The sequence below is a fragment of the Macrotis lagotis genome, chromosome 6, assembly GCF_037893015.1.
Source record: "Macrotis lagotis isolate mMagLag1 chromosome 6, bilby.v1.9.chrom.fasta, whole genome shotgun sequence".
In the NCBI taxonomy this organism is placed as follows: domain Eukaryota; kingdom Metazoa; phylum Chordata; class Mammalia; order Peramelemorphia; family Peramelidae; genus Macrotis; species Macrotis lagotis.
Genome location: NC_133663.1, coordinates 201,379,876 through 201,404,697, shown reverse-complemented (window position 1 = coordinate 201,404,697; position 24,822 = coordinate 201,379,876). Strand labels below are relative to the sequence as shown.

General features: G+C 33.6%; 1 protein-coding gene across 7 annotated transcripts in view; it reads left to right on the top strand.

Moving 5' to 3' along the window:
- Positions 1-24,822, top strand: part of ROBO1 (roundabout guidance receptor 1) — a 587,021-nt gene that overhangs the window by 408,480 nt on the left and 153,719 nt on the right. For all 7 annotated transcript variants that reach the window (XM_074192260.1, XM_074192259.1, XM_074192258.1 and 4 more), the window contains exons 4-6: positions 3,816-3,936; positions 10,670-10,808; positions 11,477-11,604. In XM_074192260.1, coding sequence (XP_074048361.1) covers positions 3,816-3,936; positions 10,670-10,808; positions 11,477-11,604 — 388 coding nt within the window. The remainder of the gene's footprint in view (positions 1-3,815; positions 3,937-10,669; positions 10,809-11,476; positions 11,605-24,822) is intronic.

Below are 24,822 nucleotides of genomic sequence, written 5' to 3'. Positions count from 1 at the left end.
CACCCCTTTGACTTTTGCCTGGGGCAAGGATAAGGGTGTCCAGAAGGACTCAACATATTGGTGTCTGAACAGGGACAAGAAGGCGGAGTTATATGGGTAAAGTCCAGTACAAAGACACAGCAGATACAAACAACATTCCAGAGCAGAGAGGTGTAAAGTGAAAGTGAAAAGACAAATGGTATTCAGCATTGAGGAGGAGCTTCTTCCTTAAAGCAGTAGTCTGATGCTACCACCAGTGCCTTGAATGGGATGTGGAGAACTTGCTTGCTGTTCTTTTTGCCTGGGGCTGCCTGCCTGAACTTGGTGCTCTGGACCACACGTGCTTTGGGCCTGACCTGGGCTCCTGGACCTACAACTGACTGTAGAGACCTTTCTTAGCTGAATTGGACCCTGATGCAGACTCTGACACAGACTTTGACCCTGACAATGAATTTCATTCTCTGTGATGGTGTTGACTGCTGTTCACAGGGTGCAACAACTCCAGATTGTACTATCAACATCTTAAGTGGTTTCAAATGCTCTCTCTTATTCTCTGCAGCCCCCACCCTCTGTGGAGCGAGGGGGGAGGGAGAAGGGAAAGCTTTCTTTTTGGAACTTTGAAACTCAAATCCATGTTTCAAAAAACTTGTTTTAGAAATCAAGGGACCCCCATAAGTTCCTCCTGGTTTGGGGAGGGGAGGGGAGGGGTTGGGCAATGACTATGTTTTTCAATAGATTATTGATTGGGAAGATTTGTGGTTCAACTAGTTAAGAGAAAAGGGGAAGGTTTTTCTTTCCTGGGATTGGGAAATTTAGATTTTGTCTTTTGAAGGAAGCCTGTGCTTATGGCTAATATTTTGGGGGTGTGTGTGTGTGTATGTGTGTATTTAATCATCAATAGGATGTTTTTGCATCTCTCTAGTGGCCTGGAGAGGTGGGAAAATGTTTCTATATTCTGAGATCTGATACTGGCCAGGGTATCAATCTCAGCTTGGTAAATATTATACAAGTGAATTGTTTTCTGTGTTTGTGTTAGTGTTTAAACTCCAAAATAGTTAGGTAAAGTTAAAAGTTATTCCTTTTAGTTTGGATTTTGAATTTAATTGCTTTGAAAGGTTTTTTTTGTTGGCAAAAGAAAAAAAACTTTGTAATCTTTGTAAGTTGGGGATAAAATGTATTTCAAGGAATTTGGGAATATTGTTTTTTACTATTGTTTATACTGTTTTTGAACTTTTGTTTACAACTTATGTGGCAATTATGTAATAATTTTATTTAAAAAAAAAACAAGAAAGGGGATATGTTGTGTGGGGGAGCATTGTAAACTATCATCTCCTGGTGTCCTTGAGCACCAGAGCTTGTTTTAACTAAGTGCCACAGGAGTGGGAGTAAATTACTGACTGGGAAGGATATTTAAGCACTGGTATTTGGTTTAATAAACGGAGTACTCAGTGCTTGCCTGTGGAAGATTGAGGGAGTCCAGAAAGGGACTCATCATAAGAGTCAGGAAGAGGGACTCAATATTTTCCAATTTGGTCTTTTTCCTAAGAGGTACTTTACATTTTCTTCTTATTTTTCAGCCTTTTGGTTCAAGTTTTATGGAATCTTGGTGTCTTCTACTGTCATTAGTTTCCATTACTTCAATTCTAATTTTTAGGTTAGGTTTTTGTGCTTCATCTTTCAGTTGGTTAATTTTACTTTTTGATGTTTAACATTTAACATTTTATAGCTGATCAGTTTTACTTTTTGCTGAGTTAATTACTTTCTCAGTTGGTAATTTCTATTTTTAAAAGAGTTGATTTCCTCAGTTAATTTTTCATAAATTTTGATTTACTCTCATTTTCTTTTTTCCATTTAACTTCTTTCTCTCTTCTTTGGTTTTAAAATCCTTCTTGAGTTCTTCCAAGAGAGCTTGAATGTGATGACAGTTCATAAACTCCTTTGAGACTTCACAAGTAGGCAATTTGTCATTGCTTTCCTCTTCTGAGATTGTGTATTTATCATCCCTATCAGAATAGTAGCTTTCCATATTTAGGACCTTTTTAAATTTTTTTTTATCATTTTGATAGTTGAGCTCTACTCCTAGGGCACAGGGGATAAAGTTCCAAACTTTTTTTGTGTTGGGCTACATGCCTGGTCTCTGATTTTCTGCTCTGTCATTTTATATATTCACAGTTTGCTTGCAGCACTTTTGTCACTCAACACCACCATCTTCTGGTCTGGCAGGTCTGGAACCTTGCTCTCAGAACTGTGATTGAGACCTTCGGTGTTAGCCTGTTGTACCACTGCCTTCCTGAGATGGGACCAGAGCTATGCTAAGAGCCTCTTGTTGGCTTCCCAGATCTGCTGCCTATGCTGGACCACACTCCCCTTTTAGTCTCATGAAACAGACCCTTTCCTAGAGTTCCTTCAAGATTCCTTGCTGAAAATCTTTTCACTTTTTTTTTTGGGGGGGGGGGGGGATTGGGTTCTGTCATTTATAATCTGTTTTGAGACTTCAAACAGAGTTGTTTTGGGAAAGCTCAGGAGCTTCCTAGCTTTGTCCCACCATTCTATTTTCTTTTATTCTATAAAAAACTTTTTTATTTTTATTTTTTATTTTATTGAGAAGTAATTTTCTTCTCTTTGTTACATTTCAATATTTGGGTAGTGTCTAACCTGGTAAGGATTGCTCCAGAACTTTCCTTTCTTTCCTTAGGTTTTCTCATTTGATCTATTATTTGTTTTTTTTTTCTTTTAACCGAAACAATTAAAAACAAACCTCTTTGTATAATTCTTCACTTAAATTGTATAATTCTTCATTTCACTTGTACAATTCTTCATTTCAAGAATTGTAAGTGACTTTGTTACCAAAATATATTTTCACTTGTTTTAATCTTGCAAATATTGTGTAGCACCTCCATCTGGATTCATTTCTTGGACATCCCTAGCTTAAAACATTTCTATAATAATAGTGTCCTTTTTGGTTTACTCATTCTTCTAACTTTATTTCCAGAATTAGAACTTTGTGTTAAGATCAAAATCTCTACATTTCTGAAGGGAATATAGGAACCTTGTTTGGTGCTGATCTTTCTTTATGGGGGTTTGCTGTTGCTTAATGAGTTACCCACTTTATGCACAAAATCACCTGATTACTGACCTTCCAATCTACGTTTTAACAAGTTTTTAGTTGTGGTTTAGGGTCTGGGCACCACACTTGGTAGGCCTGCCTGTTCTTCCTGTTCCCTGCTCTTGGTTATTTTGCTACAAATCTTTATTTTTCTTCTCTCCTTAACCTCCTTCCACAAATCCCTTGCTGTCTCTGATCTATGAGCTGGATCTTTGGTCTTGTTCAGGTTGCAAAGTGACAGAACTATAGACTGCCATTTTTCTACACCATGCCCAGGTACAAAATCAGTGGCCTCAGTTTCATTCCGCTTTTCTCTTTTACTCCGTTCCAAGACCAGTCCAGAAAAAAAATAATCCTGTTCCCAATTCCTTGAGGCCATACTTAGCTATAGATGACATATTACCCCTTTGGGTTGGAAGGCTCAAAGACCCTGACCCTGAGATAGAGCCGTTTCAGTGCTAGAAAGCCCAGTGTTGGGCTTTCTTGTTGGTAGCAGTTCTGAAGTTCCCACAGGCCTTTTTATGGTCTCTCTGGGTTGACTTGGAATAAACTTTCTGATCATCAGGTATCTGGTGCTCTTCCAATATCTTCAGAGTCATTGTTGGAGAAAGCTACTGTGCTGCTTCTTGCTTCACCACTTTTAAGGTTTCTTCCATTGACTTTTTAACTATGCTTCTTTATCTTTTGGACTAAAGTAATTCCTTTTTTGTTTTGTTTTGTTTTTTTACAGATCCGAGGAGGGAAGCTCATGATTACATATACACGTAAGAGTGATGCTGGAAAATATGTTTGTGTTGGAACAAATATGGTGGGAGAAAGAGAGAGTGAAGTAGCAGAACTAACTGTTTTAGGTAAAGGACTTTTTTCCTATCTAAATGTCATTGTTCCCCAAATATTATATCTTCTTTTAGGTTTGTAAGTGAGTGAATTTCATCCTAAAGATGTTTTCCAACAGTGTCTCCTATAGCTTTATTTCTCACAGACACATAGCATAGCCACATCTGTTCATATCCATTATTGTCAGTGTCACATTGTCATGTCAAAACTATTAATAGTTGCATTATTACACAGCTAAATATACATTTCCAGTAATAAGTATCAGTATATAAGAACAATGACTTAATAGTTCACTTTTTCTTATCCATTGATTTTTGTAAAAAATAAAGCATGATTTTAATTAATAGAACATTAATCTCTCATTTAAATATATCACGATACTTGATGATCTTATATATGAAAAATGACTAACACATGAATTAAGTGACAAAACCGTTTGATTGGTTGAGAGAATTGTCATTAAGTCTGTTCAGGAAGACATTTAAGAATCTTTTAGCTCTCTACTTTTTAGCCATTTCCAGAAAAAAGAATTTGAATTAGATTTTTTTTAATATTTTTTAATACTTTAGTTTTTCTTACAACACTGTCATTTCTCAGCACCATTCCTCAAGCCAGTGAAATCTTCTCTTGTTACAAAGAAGGCATTATTAAGACAAAGCAAATTAATATATTGGTTATTTCTGGGAGTATACATCATTCCTAACTTTAACTCTATTACTTCTTCATGGAGAGAAGAGAAGGAACCAATTATAAATTCTCTCATATCAGGAATCTTTAGGGCATTGAACTGGGTTCTGAATTTTATTATCTATTTTTTCAACACATACAATAAATTTGTTTTTTGGTGGATAAGCTAAGAAGACATTAAAGGCATGTATAAAATTATAAGCAAAGAGACGTGACAGCTGACATAGTTATATGATTTAGAGGATGGTTGTTAATACCCATTTTTTATTAGACTTGTTATCTCTTAATGCCTCCTGAACCCTTCAGAGAAGGTTGTATTAGAATGTAATGTTAATAATAGCAATAATAATAGTAATCTAGATTTATATAATGCTTGATAGTTTGCACAATAATTTTCTTGCTTCATTTGATGTTTAAAACAATCCTTCGAAGTCTTTAGTTCTTTTCATTTTACAAAAGAGGAGACTGGTTCTCAGGGAAGTTAAATGACTAATCACAAAAATAGCAAGTGCTTGAGGAGGTGGTCAAACCTAAGTATTCTTGATGCTCAGTCCTAAATGATATTCATTGCACCATTCTATCTCTTGGAATATCAAGAAAATGTCTAATTTTGATTACACAGTCAAAATTGTACTTAATGTTAGTCTGTAAACTAAACTTGTACTGAGTCAGATAAAAATATAATTGGGAAATGTTTAACTAAATAAATAAGATTACAAGACTACATAGATAGTTTAGGTTTCCTAAGTCAATATGCCCTCTTCAGAGATCGCTGCTATTGATAATTTCTGAGAATAAGTTATGAAATACATGTTTTGACCTCTGAAGGAGTGAACTTCAGTTGACAGATTCTTTCATATGGAGTACATTGTTCCCTAATCATGCCATATAAGAAACTTCCTGTCCTAATTGTATTCATTTTTAATGTAATGTTTACATGTAAAAGTAAGGCAAATGACATTACATAAAAAACTATTTAAACATTGTTATTTAAGGATACGGAATTAATGTCTTTTTTTTCCCTCTTAAAAGAAGTTTAAAACTATTTCCATCAATAATGCTTTCTTGTAGACTGGTGTGTAATATTAGAGTAGCCTAGGAAGGAAATCTTCTAAATTGACATAGAAAAGGTAAAGCAAGAACAAAACAAAGACAATTATCTGAACAGATTTGCTGTTTTAAGAAATAGTAAACATTTCTATGAACCAGTTAGTTCCATAGGTTGTTTTTTATCTCATTTTTTTTCATATAATTGAGATATTTTTTCCTATTGAGAATTTGGCCATTTTTTTGAGTTTTCACATTGGTGGTATGAAATCTTGAAAAATTAATTATGAAAAATAAACATTGAATATGAAAAATGATATATCACCGTATTTTAAATAGATTTTATTTTTAATTTCTGAAATACAATAAGCATTTTTATAACTTAGTGTAATATAAAAAGGTTATTGTCGGGGCAGCTAGGTGGCACAATGGATAGAGCACCAACTCTATAGTCAGGAGGATCTGAGTTCAAATGCAGTCTGAGACATTTAACAGTTGACCATGAACAAGTCACATAACCCCATTCTCTTGCAAAAACCAAAAAAAAAAAGATGATTGTACTCAAAACTGCAAATCTGTTTCTCATTTGCTATTACTTTTTAAATATATGATAAAAGTTATGTAATTTTCTTTTCTTTCCTTCCCCCCCATCTCTCCTTTCCATTGACATTAGATGTAAAATATGGATTTATATGTAAAGTCATTTCATACATACTTCTATTTTTCAGTTCTTTCTCTGGTCTTTCTAGGTCTTTTATAGTTAACTAGTCAAAATGACCTATTTGCTTCAAAGTTCTTAAAACAATATTATTATGACTTGTATATACATTGTTCTCTTGGTTCTGCTTATTTTGCTTTTCATTATTTGTGTCGTTCTATTTTTTGCTAAGCTCACTGAACTCATGATTTCTTATAGAATATGACTGTTCCATCAGAATACCACAACTTCTTTAGCCATTCCCCAATTGCTGGGCATCTCTGCAATTTTCACTTCCTTTCCCCTACAATGAGAACTGTTATAAATAGTTCAGAACGTATTGGTTCTTTTCCCTTTTTCCCTAAACATCTTTGGAAACAGATTTAGCAGTGGTTTGGCTGGGTCAAAGGGTATAGGCAGTTAAATAAATCTTTGGGCATAATTTCAGATTGCTTTCCAAAATGGTAAGATCAGTTCACAATTTCACCAACAATGATTAAATATTTCAGTTTTTCCACATCCCCTCCAACAGTTGTTACTTTCTCCTTCTGTGATCTTAGTTAATCTAATAGGTATAAAATGATATCTCAAGGTTATTTTAATTTGCATTTCTCTAATCAATAATGATTTAGAGTATAAATTGTTTTGATTTCCTTTTCTTTGACCATTTTTCAACTAAGTAATGATTCCCATCTTATAGAACTTACAAAATTCTTTATATTTGAAATATGAATCCTTTATCTTATAAAGTACCTATAATTTTTTTCCCCAGATTTTCTGCTTTCCTTCTGATCTTGGTTACAAATTTTGTATTTGTATAAAAAGTGTTTAAATTTAATTTAATTTAATTGGAATTATCCACTTGGCACCTCATTCTGCTTTCTATCTCTCATTTATTCATAAATTGTTTGCTTATCCTTAAGTTTGATAGCAGACTCTGTAGTCTTCCAATTTTCTTATAACATCTTTCTTAATAAAGGTCATGTATCTATTTTGATCTTATCTTTGTAAATGATGTAAGATATTGGTCTGTGCCCAATTTCTATCATACTGTTTTACAGTTTTCCCCAAAATTTTTGCCAAATAATGAATTCATCTTCCCAAATCTAAAATCTTTACACTTGTCAAATACAAAGTTTTAAAATTTATTTCCTGCTGTAAATTCTATGTCTACTCTATTCCATTGATCTACCTTTCTGTTTAGTAGCTAGTACCAGATAATTTCAGTAAATAATACCTTATAATATTATTTAAGATCTGGTATTGCTAAACCTCCTTCCTTTATATGTTTTCTATTTGATATTGAATATCTTCTTCCATATGAATTATTACTTTTTCTAATTCAATAAAATTGTTTTTAGTAATTTGAGTGCCATGTCATTAAATATATAAACTAGTTTAGGGAAAAGTCATCATTTTTGTTACATACCACCTTGAAGTTATTTTAAATGAGGTAGTATTTCTTGCTATTTCTTCTTTTAGGAATTTATGATATAAAGGAATGTGTATTTACTTTATATCTTGCTACTTTGCTAAAATTATTAATTGTTACAACTAACTTTTTGTTGAGTCTTAGGATTTTCTAAGTGTATTGTCTTATCATTTGCAGAAAGAGTTCAGTTTTATTACCTCATTCCCTATTTTAATTCTATTTTTTTTCTTTTTTTTCTTATTGCTATTGCTAAGATTTCCAATACAATATTGAATAATATTGGTAGTAGTGGGCATCTTTGTTTCACACTTGATCTTGCTGAGATAGTTTCTAGCTTATGCCTTTTGCAAATAATGATTGCTGATGTTTTTAAGTAAATGTTTTTATCAATTAAGGGAAGAATCCATTATTTCTATACTTGAAAATATTTTAAGTAGAAAATTATGTATTTTTTCAAATGCTTTTTTTTTGCAACTATTAACATGATCATATGGTTTTTTTAAAAAAGCTTTTTTGCCTGGGGCACCATTAACCCCAATTTGGAATTAATACCTGATTGCTATATTAAGCTGATAGAAATAAAATAAAAAAAAATAAAAATGAAAACAAATGTTTAAAGGAAAAGCAACCTGACCATATATAGTTACTGTGGAATAAAAGAAGATCTGAGTTCATATTCACAAGAAGATAATAAGCTAAGAAGACCACTTCTGCCCCTCAAAATAATGTCAAATGGTTATGTACCTCAAAATAGTTCTCAGAATGACTTTAAAAGAAATTTCAAAATTATATAAGGGAGATTGAGGAAAAAATTAATAAAAAACAATCCAAGAGAATTATGAAAAGAAATTTACTGATTTGAAAAAAGTGGTACAAAATCTTAAAGAAGACTAGAATTGAAAACTAGAACTAGACAAGATAAATTGAATAATAAATTATAAACCTAGAAAAAAAATAGAAGAGAATCTGTAGTTTCTTATTAGAAAAACAGTTGATCCAGAGAACAAATTGAGGAGAGGCAATAAAAGAAATTGTTGGACCACCTGGAACTTATGTCCCCCCCCAAAAATCTTTTTTTCCTGATATTTTATTTTATTTTTCCAATAATATGCCATGGTAGTTTTTCAAGATTCCTCTGTTTGCAAAATTGTAAGTTAGCTATTTTTCCTATCATCTTCTCCCCCGCCAACCTGGTGATGAACTGTCTGATAAAGTTGTACATGTCCATTTCTCTTTTATATATTTCCATATTTTTGTGAGAAATTAGAACTAAGGAGAAAGAAAGAAAGCCATGAGAGATAGGAAGGAAAACATAAGCAAAGTTTTGATAAATAACATAGTATACATTCCAAAAAAAGGAATCTTGATTCAACATAACAAGATATTAGAGAAATTAATGTGAATTTTTAGGACAAAAGGGTAAAATAGAAATAGAAAACTATCTACTAAATATCACCTAAATAAATCCCAGGAGGAAAACTTATAGGAATGTTAGAAGCAAGTTTTAAGACTTCCAGAGTAAGGAGAAAATATTGCAAGTAGCAATAAAAGAGAAAGAAATTAAATACTGATGCAGAGATAAATTCAGAATTTCAGAAGACCTAGCAGCTTCTAATATAAAAAAGTCTAGGTCTTGTAATATTTTATTTAAAAGAGCAAAACAGATGGGGTTTTGACCAAGCTGAGTATTATCCTGAATGGGGTAAAAAAATAATGATCATTTGACTACCTGAAAAACTATCACTGATATTGAATTTGAAATTGTTTCACTTAAATGGTTTTATTGGAAAGGTGAATTTTTTTTTTGTAATAGCTGGGAAAGGGGGCAGCTAGGTGGCAGTGGATAGAGCACCAGCACTGGAGTCAGGAGTATCTCAGTTCAACTCAGGCCTCAGACATTTAATAATTACCTAGCTGTGTGGCCTTGGGAAAGCCACTTAACCCCATTTGCCTTTCAAAAACCTAAAAAAAAATTAGTGGGGAAAGGAGAAGAATATGTAAAGTACAAGTGATTTATATCTAGCAAATCCTAGAGAGCATCACTATTGTGTTGTTTTTTTATTTTGAAAGATTTTATTTATTTTGAATTTTTCAATTTTTCCCCCAATCTTGCTCCCCCCCCCCCACAAAAGGCAGTTTGTTAGTCTTTACATTGTTTCCATTGATCTAAGTATGCATTGATCTAAGTTGAATGTGATGAGAGAGAAATCATATCCTTAAGGAAGAAACATAAAGTATGCGATATAGCAGAATTACATTGTAAGATAACATTAAAAAAAATTAAATGTAATAGTCTGGTCTTTGTTAAAACTCCACAATTCTTTCTCAGGATACAGATGGCATTCTCTGGTGCAGATATCCCAAAATTTTGCCTGATTGTTGCCTGTTGGTATAAGCAAGTCCATTAAGGTTGATCATTACTCCCATGTTGCTGTTAGGGTATACAAAGTTTTTCTGTTTCTGCTCATTCTGCTCAACATCAGTTCATGCAAATCCTGCCAGGCTTCCCTGAATTCCCACCCCTCCTGGTTTCTAATAGAACAGTAGTGTTCCATCATATACATATATCACAGTTTATTAAGCCATTCCCCAATTTATGGACATTCACTCAATTTCCAATTCTTTGCCACCACAAACAAAGCAGCTATGAATATTTTTGTACAGAGTACCACCATTGTTAAGTAATTATCAATTAAGCAATATATTTTTATCACATTGAATTTGCACAGCACTTTGCTAAGAATGGATATTATGTATATACTATTATAAAATAAACTTCAGAAAATGACAATTTTATTTTTAATTGAATACTTAAAATTATGAAATTTGTTAGAAATGAAATGTATGCATCTTTTATATTAAGTCATTGTTTATTTAATTTTAGAGAGACCATCATTTGTGAAGAGACCTAGTAACTTGGCAGTAACTGTGGATGACAGTGCAGAATTTAAATGTGAGGCCCGAGGTGACCCTGTACCTACAGTAAGATGGAGAAAAGATGATGGAGAGCTTCCTAAATCCAGGTATCATGTCAGCATAATCAATATTCTGGTTAATCATATTAAAATATCTGGATAGTGATTCTAAGTTACTTTTGTTTTAATCACAAAAGAGTTATCAAAACTCTTCCTAGTCATACCATAACTCTTCACAAAAGTCAACCAAATCAAAATGGAGCCAAGGAAACAGCTCTGGAGATTTTGGGTAGCCAGGGAAAATAGAGATTAGAAAATGTTTACCTTTCTCCTGAAATAAAATGGGTTTATATTACTTCTTTATTCTAAATGGTTAGTTTAGAATAAGAGTAATAATTGATAGATTTCTTTTTTTTCTCAAAAGGAAAATCATCAGTTTGGGGTTAGATTTCTTTGGCATCCAACATTACTCCCCTAAATTCCCCTAAGGGATTGGTTCTTAATTTCTTATGACATAATTCCCTATCTTGGAGAATGGAGCCAGAATCTTGAAGCAATTTAATGTCACAGATAGGAATACTTACTTAGATAATTTGGAGTTCCTATTATATAAGAATTCACATTTTTAAATAATGTATTTTTGTTGGAAATATTATTCTGAAGATACAGACTTATAAACCTGTAAAGTAACTTATAAACCTGTAAAGTAATAGTTTTAGCTTAATTGTTCAACATTATTTGACTTTTTTTCCTTCTTCTTTTGATATGTACCTAAGATATGAAATTCGAGATGATCATACATTGAAAATTCGGAAAGTAATGGCTGGAGATATGGGATCATACACATGTGTTGCAGAAAATATGGTTGGAAAAGCTGAAGCATCAGCAACTCTAACAGTTCAAGGTAGGTGTTTCGTTTTGTATTATTTGGATTTGCCTAAAAAAATTGCCTTAACAGAGGTTTCTCTGCATTTGTAAAGACTCCTAGATCTGGAGTCACAAGTGGTCTTGAAGTTTTTTCCAAAGCTCAGAAGACTTTAAGCGTGGGTTTTATTGAAGATTTTATGTAAAAGGACCAGCCTTGATAAATTTGAAGAGGCTCATCACAAGAACATAGATCACAAATAGATTTTTTCTTTATTTTAATCAAAGTAATCTCTGAATACCCAGATAAGAAAAGCTGTGATTTTTGACAGCCAAAAGGAGTAACCTAACTAGCAGAATCAAAAAATTACATAAAACAGATCTGGAATGACCTGTAAAGCAAATATCTAGTCCAGCAGTTATCAAAATGTGGACTAGGGACCCTTTTAGTCCCTGAGACACTTTCATGAACTCCATGAGGCCAAAAAATTTTCTTGATAAAACTAAGTTGTTTTACTTCTAGTATAGTAAATATCAATAGCCATAACCCACAAAACAAAAACTTTTTTTGGTAGGGGTAGATGTCCATGGCAGTTTTCATGAGTATAAATAAGTCCTGAGACTGAAAAGTTTAAAAATATCCTCCAATTTCCTCATTCTACAAATAAGGAAATTATATAAGAGATTAAATATTTTAATACAAAGCTAGTAAGATGGAAAATGGTGCAGTAAAAGTGTTCTGAAATCATTATACTCTAAAATTTCTATAGGATTCCATAAAGAGCTTTTATTTATGTACTTACTGAAGACCCCAGAATGAACTTTTGTTTATGTGGTTGTTTTCAATATATTGATCATATTTTAAATGAATAAATAAATCCCATTATGTTTATGAAAATAATTTCAATGTCAGAAAGAGTCACAGGGAAAGAGAAAGTACAGTGTTAAATCAAATTTTACTTAGCTATTTGTTATAATGATTATGTCATTCATCAAAACTAAACAGTATCCTTGGTTACAATGTAACGTCTCTAGCATTCTGAAAAGAATGTAAGAATTCCAGTGACATTTTAAACTTGGACCATGTAGTTTGCTTATATACTGTTCATCCATTATTTCAATAATGAAGCATCTTCCTCCACAGATATAGCTTGAAACCCTTTAATACCCCTTTCTATACACTTCTTGCTTATATTTTCCCATAAATCCTCCATAGAGGATCTTTGAATTTAGAATAAGGACATTTTAAAAAGGTAAAGAAATTACTTGCCGAAGTGAATTTTTCCTACTAATTTATTGATGCTGACACAGATTTTGTAATATGTAATAAATAAATAGAACTCTTAATTTAGTTTTCATTTTGATAAATGATGAACTTTTTTAGAACCATGACTTTGCTGCTGTTGTTATTTCTTTTCTATGGTTAAAAACTGTAGTGAAATGTAGTGCTTATGCACATTTTCTCTAGTGCTTTTGTAGACATAATCCAGATGTTCATCATTCAGATAATCCCTTTTTTCCTTTCCCTTTAGGCAGGGAATGATGTAATAAGAATCCTTTCTTGTTTTCCCTCCAGCTCTGGTCTTTCTTCTGTTTATTTTTCTCCTTCTAGTCATTATGGAATTTTGAAGTGGGGTGGGGATGGGGATGATCGCTTTACAAGCATTACTGATGAACAAATAACTTATTTTCTTGCTTTTTGCAGAGCAGTGGGGTTAAGTGACTCAAATAACTTATTTTTATATAAGATCGGTAAATGAGGGCTTTGTCCATGAATTATTTAGCTTGTTTCTGAGGGCTTAATATTAGAAACATTTGATTCTGTCAACTCTTATGAATAACTGTTTCCTCCAAGAATTTTAAGAAGAAAAAGGTGATTTTTAAAGGAATACTTCCTCTGTGGACTTTCTTAAAGAGCCCTGTGAGCTTTTACATTTAGATGAAAGAAGAATGTTTCCTTCCAGTCTATGGAGTCATTAGTTTCTATTTTTTTAGCTCTGTCTCATAAAAACAGAAGAGAAAAGATCAAGACCAGATATTTAATTAAATCAGACCAGGGCTGTTTGGATTTTAATCTTAGAGTTGTAATCCCTGTGTTAATTTAAAGGGTGATACTTTTAAAAAAATACTTAAAAAAAACTGTTTAACAGCAACTAGAAAAAAAAAGTTGAGATGTAAGTCTAAGTCTGAAAGTAAGAAAGCTCATGAGTTTAGTAGACTATTAGAAAATCCAAAAATTTAAAGATTTTGCATCTCCTAGGACTCATCATAGCATTAATCATATACTTCATCAGAAAGTCAGATTCAGTTCATTTTTTGTAATTTAGCCACCTAATTCAGTTTTTACACTAAAGTATTGATCATTAAAAGAAAATAAGAATAATCAATATGCCATTGTGGATAAAGAAACCAACCCTGGAGAAAGGAAGATTTACATTCAACCTCTCTTTGACAACAAAATGCAGAATAGTTGTAAATTCGCATCTTGATCTACATCAATGAAATAACAGTGTGTTTAAAACAATAATTGTGGTTGATAAATTGTATTTTAAGGTTTACAAATTAATTTATATGCTTTGTTTTGTTTGAGCTTCACAGCAATTCTGTGAGGGAGATCCTGTGAGTCTTATTTTTTTAAATTTTATTTATTTAAGGCAATGGAGTAAAGTTAGTTGTCCAAGGTCATTGAAGCTAGGTAATTATTAAGTGTTTGAGGTCAAATTTGAACTCAGGTCCTCCTGATTCCAGGGCTAGTACTTTTTCCACTGTGCCTCTTGAGTATTATTTTCACATGAGGAAAATAAGTCTCTGAGACTGAAAGATTTTAAATGCCAAATAGGAGTTTGTATTTTATCTTAGAGTATCCACGATAGGATATGGTCAGGTCTGATCTCTAGTATTATCAATTTGATAGCTGCGTAAGAAAGAAGTTGGAGGCAGTGAAAGCAGTAATTCAGACAATAACAGATGATGCACTTAGAGTGTGGTTGGTTATGTTATTCATGGTAAAGAGAGAACTGTTACCAAGGCAAAATTAACATTATGTGTTATCTGATTGGATACTGTGTGAAAGGTTCATGTTTCCTGGTCTCCAAGCCTGGGTGACTGACAGAATTATGGTGGCCAGAAATTGGGAGGTAAGAAGAAGGAGTGGCATTAAATGTCAGTGGGAATGAGAGTTCTTTTTGTATATCCTGATTCCCGAGATCCCAACAGGATCATACAAGAGAATATGTCTAACTGGCATGTCTAACTGGAAGTTCCCAACATTTGAGTTGGAAATGTAGATAGTTTGATTAGTTTCACAATTTCAATGCAGCATGCTATTTTACTAAGTGCTGGGGATACAAAATCTATAGACAATAGCAAAAATCTGTCTTGTCTGCAAAGAGCCTGTATTTTACCAGAGAGAATTACTTGTACATAGACAAATAAATACTCCAGAGTCTGAATGAAAAATATTTTAGAACTGGGCGATATAAATGAACAGCTACAAGTGTTTTAAGAGGTTGAATTGAGGAGAAATTCAAGTTCCAGATTGAGGCATGAGTAGGCCTGGTTAAGTTTAGGGAGCAACTAATGATCATGTTGAACCCAAAAGGAAAGTACAGAAAGTAGAATATAATCTGAAAGGAAGCTGGAAAATTGGACAAGACTCAGATTTTGGAAACTATTGCAAATAAGACTGAGGAATTAATATGTTAATCTAGATGTGAAGGAGAGCTATTGACCATGTTGAGTAAGATAGTGATACAATTATCAGGCCTATGCTTATTTATTCAGCTCTATTGGGGTAGAATTAAAAAGGTAATGTTGTAAAATAGAGGGGGAAAGTGAAAAGCATTCACTAGCAGTTTTTTTTTCAAGAGGAGCACCTAAAATTAGCTGGGACTACATTATCTTGCATCTGTACTTCCAGCAACTAGATTGGAGCCTGACAGATACATAGGTGCTTAATAAATGTTGACTGCTTGCTTGACGAATTAATTAAGGAAACCTTGCCATGGTTTGATATATTACAAAAGATCAGCATAAGGCATGTAATAGAGAATTTTTTTTTGCAAGGTAGTGGGGTTAAGTGACTTGCCAAATGTCACATAACTGGGTAATTATTAAGTGTTTGAGTCTGAATTTGAACTCAGATCCTCCTGACTTGAGGGCTGGTTTTCTATCCCTTGAACCACCTAGTTGCCCCTCCACTGCGTCACCTAACTGCTCCTGTAATGGAGGAAATAGTAACAAGAGTTGACAGCTGATTGATTATATATGAAGTGTGTTGGAGAGAGAGAAAAGACAAGATTGATTCTGAAGCTAAAGGAAGTTATTAGTGCTCTAACAAGAAATGGGGAAATTTGGAATAGGTGAGGCTTTTGGGGGGGATATTAGGGAAAGAAGAGTAGGAAAAAATTGACTCCATATAGGACAAATTTCATATGCTCCTATGAATACAGTTATTGACTGTGCAGATGATATCCAAATTCATTTATATGTCAATTGTTATATTTATTGGAGCATTTGTACTCGATTAAAAATTGAATAGTAATCTACCAGAAAAAAAGTGAGAATTGTTTTATGTGTAATAGGACTAGTGGAGAATTCAAGGGAAGAAATAATATCTAGAAAAGAGAGATAGACAAAATGACACTCCATCAGGAAGAGTATAATCAAGGCCCTTCTCCCCTTTCCCTCTTCCCACAAGTTTTTCACATAGAACTAGGAAATGAACTGGACAATTTATCTTGACTATATAAAAATGTTAAAGGAAGTGACATAAAAGTCATTTACATTCTTTGTAAAACCAATGCAGATTAGTGGACAAGTATACCAAATAAAAATAAAGCATCAAAAATTGGAGCAAAGAGAAATTTCATTAAAGAAATACCACCATCATATTTTACCACTAACATCATCATTTCAAAGAATCGCACTTAGAAACTTTGTATGTAATAGTGCCAGGGTAGGAATGAAGATATTGTACTTTGACCATAGTTCCAAATTACTCTGCAGAATAGTTGGATCAGTTCACAACTCTACCAATAGTGCATTAGTGTCCCAGTTTTCCCACATCCTCTCCATCATTGATTATGTTCCTTTTTTGTCATCTTAGTCATTCTGATAGGTATGAAGTAGTATCTCAAAGTTATTTTAATTTGCATTTCTCTAATCAAAAATGATTTAGAACATTTTTTCATATAATTTTAGCTAGCTTTAATTTCTTCATCTGAAAACTTCCTGTTCATAACCTTTGACCATTTATCAGTTGGAAAATTATGTTTTCTTATGTTCTTATAACTTTAACTCAGTTCTCCATGTATTTTAGAAATGAGTCCTTTATCAGAAGCACTACCTATGAAAACTGTTTTCCAGCTTTTTGCATTCTTTCTATTTTGGTTTTTGTGCAAAAATATTTAATTTAGTGTAGTCAAAATCATCCGTTTTGTAATTTATAATGTTTTCTTTTTTGTTCTTAAAATTTCCCCCTCTCAATAGATCTGACAGATAGCTTATGCCTTGTTCTCCTAATTAACTTATAGTATCATCTTTTATATCTAAATCCTATACCCCTTTCAACCTTATTTTGGTATAAGATATGAGATGTTCTGTATGTCTATTTTTCCACTCTTCTCAGAAGCTTTTCTCAGTCTTTGGGTTTATCCAACACTAGATTACAATAGTCATTTACTACCATTTCTTTTGTACCTAATCTATTCCATTGATCGATCTACTTCTCTATTTCTTAGGTAGTAGTACTAGGCCATATTCCTTTGCATTTTTTTCCATTTAATTCCCCTCATTATTAAATGTTCATCTTTTCCACTGAAAGAGAAGGCTCAATTTTGCTGGATAGTGCATTCTTGGCTGCTAATACATCCAAGTCCTGTGTAATCCTGACTGTGGCTCCTTGGTATTTGAATTGTTTTTTTTTTTTTTTCACTTGGAGGATTTTCTCCTTGATCTGATAGTTCTGGAGTTTGGCCATAATATTCCTTAGTGTTTTCATTTTAGGATCCCTTTCAGGAGGGGTTTGATGTATTCTTTCAATGGTTATTTTGCCCTCTGGTTCCAGGATATTAGGGCAGTTTATCTTCTCTATATCCTGAAGTATGTAATCCAGGCTTTTTTCCTCCCTCAAAGTTTTCAAATAGGTATAATTCTTAAATTACCTCTTCTGAATCTATTGTTCAGGTCAGTTGTTTTGCCAATGAGTTATTTTATATATTCTTTTATTTATTTTGTTTTTTAAAAAATTGTTAATAGATTCTTGGTGTTTCATGAAGTCATTAGTTTCTACAGATCCCAATCTACTTTTAGAGAATAGTTTACTTCATTTACCTTTTGCATCTCCTTTTCCTATTGGTCAATTCTATTTTTAGGAGATTTTATCTTTTCCCATTTGCCTAATTGTGTTTCCAAAGGATTTGTTTTCTTGCTGTAAGACGTTAATTTTCTCTTGCATTTCTTTTCCCAATTTTTCCATCTGATTTTTAAACTCCTTTCTGATCTCTTTTAAGAAGTCTTTCTGAATTGGTCACCAAATCATATTCTCCTCCACTGCTTATCCTCAAGGTATCATCCAATGGATTGCACTTTGGGCTGGCTTTTACTCATTTTAGGCCCCTTCCGTAGTGTTTTATGATGGGGGAGGGGCTGGTTCACAGACATTCTGTGGTAGGATCCCTAGGGGTCTTGTTCCCTCGGCTTAGGAATTCTGGGGTGGGCCGGGGGTGGGGTTATTCAGTGGGCTAGCCAGTAAGGGATGGCAAAAGCTTTCTCAGGATTGTTTGCATTGTTGGTTAGTGGCCCTCTCCCTAAGCTAGAAATAACTAGATTAATTTTGACTGCAAAATCTGCCCCAGCTTCATGGCACTCCCCTGCAGCCACTCCAGAAAAAAGTTTTCCAGGTCTGACTTCAGGAAACTGAAGTAAACTGGCCTTCACTGCCAACCTTGTTTCACTCAGAACTGCTATTTGGGTACCATATCTGCTTAGTTCTCTCACAACAAGAGCTGTTCATCTTTCAGGTTTATTAGCTCTTGTGTTGTCTATGAGTTTATGCACGTTTCATGCACCATTGGTGAGTGGAATCTTCTTTGAAGAAGTTTTTGTAGATTTGTTTTGGATCTTAACCACACTGTGGGATCCCCACCTGCCACAGTAATCGGGCCAGGATATTGGGTAAGGAGATGACTTTTAAGGCACCTTTTCCATCCCTTTCCTTGCATCAGGAGGTGCAATCCTAAAAGGTCTGCTCAGTCACCCAGGGGCTGCCTAATCCCACTGCTGCTTTCAGTGGAGAAAAAACCCCATGGCTTGTGCCACCTGTGTGCAGGGTTGTGACTAATGCTTCCATTGTATCCACACCTGCTGCTTCATCATTTGCCTGTTGCCACAGGACTTTGAGGAATGGTTACAAGAGATGTCTTTTGTTGTAGATTGGATTTACGTGAGGCAGAGCTGCACAAAACCAACTGCATCATTCTTCCAAAGCCATCATGATCCAGCATAGCAAGACAGTCTAGTTGTAGTGGATGACCTTGGCATCTCCAATGTCTAACCAAGCTTTTAAGTGCTTCAGATGGCTTCATGGCCGTTGGAACAAATTATTCTCCTCTGCCCGTTCCACCAGTGGAAGACTACACATATATACTTGGATTAGACACTCTCTATTACTCACCAATGAGTAATGACTCCTTCCTTTACCTTTAACCTGGGTTAACCTGCCTGCCAAAATGGTTTACAGGAGAGTGGCAGCTGTGCTTGCTACAGCCACAGGGGAGAGTTGAGTGGGACAGGTGGAAAGCTGCCCTCACACCAAGATACTAGTCTACCTTGAACATACTTACATAGTAGGTATACTTTAAATTCTTGATGATTTTAATGATAGTATTAAAAGAAAAGTCACACTTTGACAAAATATTTTGAGAATTATGAAGTAAATGTTTTAAAAAAAATATCCACACACATCAAAACATTTAAGTACTTGTCTTATTCAAAGCAGCATCTGTATTCTGGAATACAAAGGCTCAAGCAAAAAGGGTTTTTGATGATTAAGACAAAAATAAAAAACATGAAAACTTTTTTCTCTAGATTTTTTTAAGAAACAGATGAGATTTTTATTTATTGTTATATTAATCAAAACCTACTATAGAGTTTCACAAGAGAATGACATGTCAGTTTTTCTCCTAACTTTCCTTTTTCTATGATATATACATATGATTCTGGGTTTTACTCAGGCTGGGTTTTATAATATTTAATTTAATTTAAACCCTTAAAACTTTCTGACTTGTGCTTCTCCGTCAAAAATTTTCATGAAAGCATAACTAAAATAAAACTCCTTGTGATTTTAATTTGGGGATCTAGCCATTTGAATTTCATTAACTGCTGAACATTCTAAAGATCCTTAGATTTCTAATAGTTACTTGTATAGAATGTGTCCCCCCTCCTCCTTCTCCCTTTTTCTCCCACTCCTCTCTTTTCCCTCCCCCCATTCTTTTTGCCCAATTAGGGTATTACACCCTTACAACTGCAAGGTGCTGTGTCCCAAACAATATCAGTTTTGATTGCTGAAAGCTGGCAGAATATCCTGGGTTTGTTTTTTATAGGCCTCAAAGCACTTTTGTCTATGGGTAACAAAGGTCCCAGTTGAAACCCTACTTGGTCATTGTTTGAGTCCTGGCTAAATGTGAATGTAAGTAGCAATTGTTTTTGTTTTGGCCAGAAATCCTGAGGCCCCTTCCAGAATGATGGGGTTTTGACTAGTTTAAAGAAGTCAATCTCTGCATCATTTCTTTCATACCTAGCCTTATTCACTGATTGGTCTTTGCCTCTGTCAAACTGAGGGCTGTTAAAGACTCTATCTTTAAAAGGCCAAAGTTTCCCACTGCATCCAGGGCCATCTCTAGGCATCTTGATCCAAATTTGGCCATTGGACCCAGATGATTCTGGAGTAGAAAGTGAGACTGGTGACTTGCATAGTTCTTCTAACTTTTTAAAATCTAACTCAATTGCATGTCCTCACTGATATTATGGGTTTTTTTCCAAGAATGAAGGACAAACAACAACATGAAGAGATGTGTAGGGTTGTGGTTGTTTTGAGTTATTTTATAGCCAATCAAAAGGAAAAATATTTACTGTGTCCTCTTCTTTACAAGAATAAAAGAAATTGGGAAAATATCAAGCAGATATTTGGGGGAGAAAAAATAGCATAATAAAGTTCAAGAAATAAGTGAAATGTTTCTCTAATGATGACATTGCAGTGGGAACTTTTTATTTTGCAACAACTGTAATTGTTATAAGAAATTGTATCAGTGTAAAAATACTAATTTTTAAGAGAAATGATATATTATTCATCCCCAAAAGAAATTAGCCAAAGTGAAATATTACATAGGTCCAAATATATATTTATTCTATATGTAGTTCATACTACTATAATGAATTATTTTGAAATTTAATAGCATATAAATACCACCAATTCTTGACAATACTCAGTTTTATACCAGACAGCTTGAGCCTATATTTAGATAGGGTATGTCACTTGATAAAGAATTGATCAATAGCTAACCCATTGTGTAACATAATTGCAAATTTAAGAGAACTCTAAGAAAACCTTCAGTATTTTTATGCTTTAAACTAAACGAAAAAACTAATTCAACTTAGTAAATTTTACTTTAACCAGAAGGGCCAGGGAATTAGGATCTTTCTGGAAGTTTATTATAGTGTTTACTGTTGTATTTATTTCTCTTGTAAGGGTTGTTCTGCCGATGTTCTTAAAGGTTCTGCTAGCAAAGAGCAAGTTCTGGTAGATCCTAGCAAGATGAAAAGATTTCATATATAGACTGGCAACTACGTCTTTGTTGACTGAGCATTCACTTAGATACTTTTAACACAAAACAAGGAATTTCATCATCAAAAATAGATATTTATTGGCCGCCAAAACTCAAGAAACTATTGTTATTATTTATATTAGTGAAATGACCATCTGTATGAAATAGTGGATCTTCTGTAATATTTGATATTTTATGTTTACTAGAAAATAGAACTAGCAGATGAAAAGTTATATACACAGGTTTCATGTAGAAATTTAATAGATATAAATTACCATAGCAGCAGAATGAAAGAGACTGAAATTCACCTTAGCAAACACTAAAAGATTCAGATTGTTGTTGAAGCAAAACTAATTTTAAATAAAAATTCATTTGAAAGATCTTATGGAGGATGGTAGAATATTTTGCAAAAATCACCTCATAAAACAGTAGAGGTAGAAACAAGTTTTAAAAATCAATACAAAAATTTTTCCATTTAATATTGAAGCCTGAGTTGTAATTATAGAGAAGGGGCATCAAATTGAACAAAGATAAATTGGTCAAAATAGAGGTGAAACAATTGAGAAACATAAAAAAGACATGGAAAATATATATTGGACATTCTTAATACCTCCCCTGCAAAAGGCAAAAAAAGGGAAAGCATCAATAACTATGAACCTATATATTTACTTTTCAATTGCTACAGAAATTTCATTGAGACTCATCCACATATGCAATGAGGAGATAATTAATGTGGGTTTAATAGGAAAATTATTCTTCTTAAAATGTTATTCCAAATTAAATCATATATTTCCACAATTTTTGCACTGAAAAATGAAGAGAAAATATAAACCTGCTTACTTTTTACTATTGGTTAATGACAAAACAAAGCAAAATTCATTTGGTACAGTGAAACCTCATATAAAGGCTCTTATTCAATGAGTTTATTCCAGTTCATATATTCAATTCATTCTAGATGCCTTAAAAGATTTAAAGAAATTATACCTTTTTTCAGTGACCCTTTGATCATATAGGTACATACTCAAGGTTGAACTATCCATTATTTTGGAGTTTTTATTCCAGTTCTTTAAATTTTCTTGTCTTTATATTGTAGCCTTTTCATACCCACCATGTCACTGTTTATACATTGCTTTCTTTTGTGTTTCTTCTATACATTTAAAAAAAATACTTCAATACTCTTTTCTTATCCCCATTTTTAAACTCTATAGTTAATCCTCTATTTGCTATTCTTCATCTTCATCTGTTCTTCATTCTCCATCTAAAGAAGATTTTTAAAAAACCATTTTATAGCTCTCATGTCAGAACCTTCTTAGATCAGGTTTCTTGTTGTGTTGAAATGTACTACTTGTTGTGTTGCTTGGCATCTGTGGACCTTTGTCTCCAGATAAAAATGTGTTTATGGGCAATTAAGTACGGTACAGTGATAGAGCACTTAGGAGTGAGGAAAATTCATCTTTTTGAGTTCAAATCTGGTGATAGGTACTTTGACCAGGGCAAGTCACATAATCCTTTATGCCTAAGTTTCCTCATCTGCCAAATGAGCAGGCAAAGAAAATGGGAAACCAGCTTATCATCTCTTCCAATAAAACCCCAATAGGATCATAAAGACTAGGATGTGACAGAAACTATTGAACAACAAAATGTCAGGGAACCTAGGGTCAACTAAATCCCCTGGGCATCTTTGTCACTTTACCTTGGCATAGGAGGTTAGAAGATGCATCAAAGGAACCTCAACCAGTCATGACCTGGAATGAGGAGTAAAGCCCCTTGTCATGTTGTGATGGAATGGAAAGAAATTGCATTAGGGAAGCACTAGTCCTACCACACACAATCAAAATTGGTTAAAAGTTAGGTAACTAGGATCATTGATCCTACAGAATTACAGGTTAGTCATCAAATTGGATTAGTTTTGAGGTCCTTCAAAGTTGCTTTTCTTTTTTTTTTATTTAAGGCAATGGGGTTAAGTAACTTGCCCAAGGTCACACAGCTAGGCAATTATTAAATGTCTGTGGCTGGATTTAAACTCGGATCTTTCTGACTCCAGGGCTGGTGCTCTATCCACTGCACCTCCTAGCTGCCCCCAAAGGTGCTTTTCTTTATAGTGGTTTTCTTCCATGAATTATTTTTTGGGTTCACTCATTTCACATGTCATCTGATCAGTTGTCCAAAACCATGGTTTTTCATGATTTATTTCATGTAATATTATTCAATTTTCATTTAATATAATTTGTTCAGGTATTCCCCAATTCATGGGTACTTTTTGTTAGCAGTTGTTTTTATGATACAAAAAGGTCTTCTGAATATATCTGTACATATGAGTCCTTCTTTACTTTCATCTCTGTGAGACCAAGGGTGTTCATAGTTTAGGGACTTAAAAGAGAAGTAGTTCCAAATTGCTTTGTAGAATATTAATTAATTCCTAACTCTGATTTTTCTTGCAAACACTCCAGCACTGTCTTTTTTCTTTCCTGATTTTTCCTCTTTGATAATTATGAATTAAAGTACCTCACAGTTCTTTTAACTTATATTTCTGCTATTCTCAAATTAAATCAACAAACATTTACTTAGCATTTAGTTTGTGCTAGGCACTGTACTTAAGACTATGGATACAAAGAAAGGCAAAAAATCCTTTCAAAGGAGTTTGCTATCTAATATGGAAATATTAGATATATGCAAACAACTATAAATGAACAGATATAAGCCAGATAAATTGCAGATAATCATGGAGGGAAGAGAGTAGCATTAAGGGGAATCAGGAAAAGGTTTATTGCAGAAGGTAAGACTTTAGCTGCAACTTGAAGGAAGTGAAAGAAACCAGGGGAATAGAGATGAGGAAGGGAATTCTAGTTGTGGAAGACAGCCATTGAAAATGCATAGGGTGGGGCAGCTAGGTGACAGTAGATAGAGCACTGGCCCTGGAGTCAGGAGGACCCCAGTTCAAATATGACCTCAGACACTTAATAATTACCTATCTGTTTGACCCTGGCAAGTCACTTAACCCCACTGCCTTGAAAAAAAAAATTAGACAAAATGCATAGGATTAGGAGTTGGTGTATCTTCTGTGAGGAAGAGCAGGGAAGCTAGTGTCACTGGATCAGATTATAGAGAATGTGGAAGGATGTATGGTGTAAGAAGATTGGAAAGATAAGAGTGTATCTGGTAATGAAATGATTTTAAAAACCAACAAAGGGTTTTTTATTTGAACCTGGAGGTAATAGGGAAATATTGTAGTTCATTAAATTGGGGGATGTGGGAGGAAATGAAAAAGAAGTATGGCATAATCAGACATTTGCTTTAGGCAAATCACTTTGATAGTAATTGGGAGATGACCTAGAATGGAGAGTTCTATTTTTTGGAATTTTATGGTTCAGGAAACCACAACTTGAACTATTAATATAGCTTCTTTTTTTTCCCCAAGACATAAAAGTCCAATT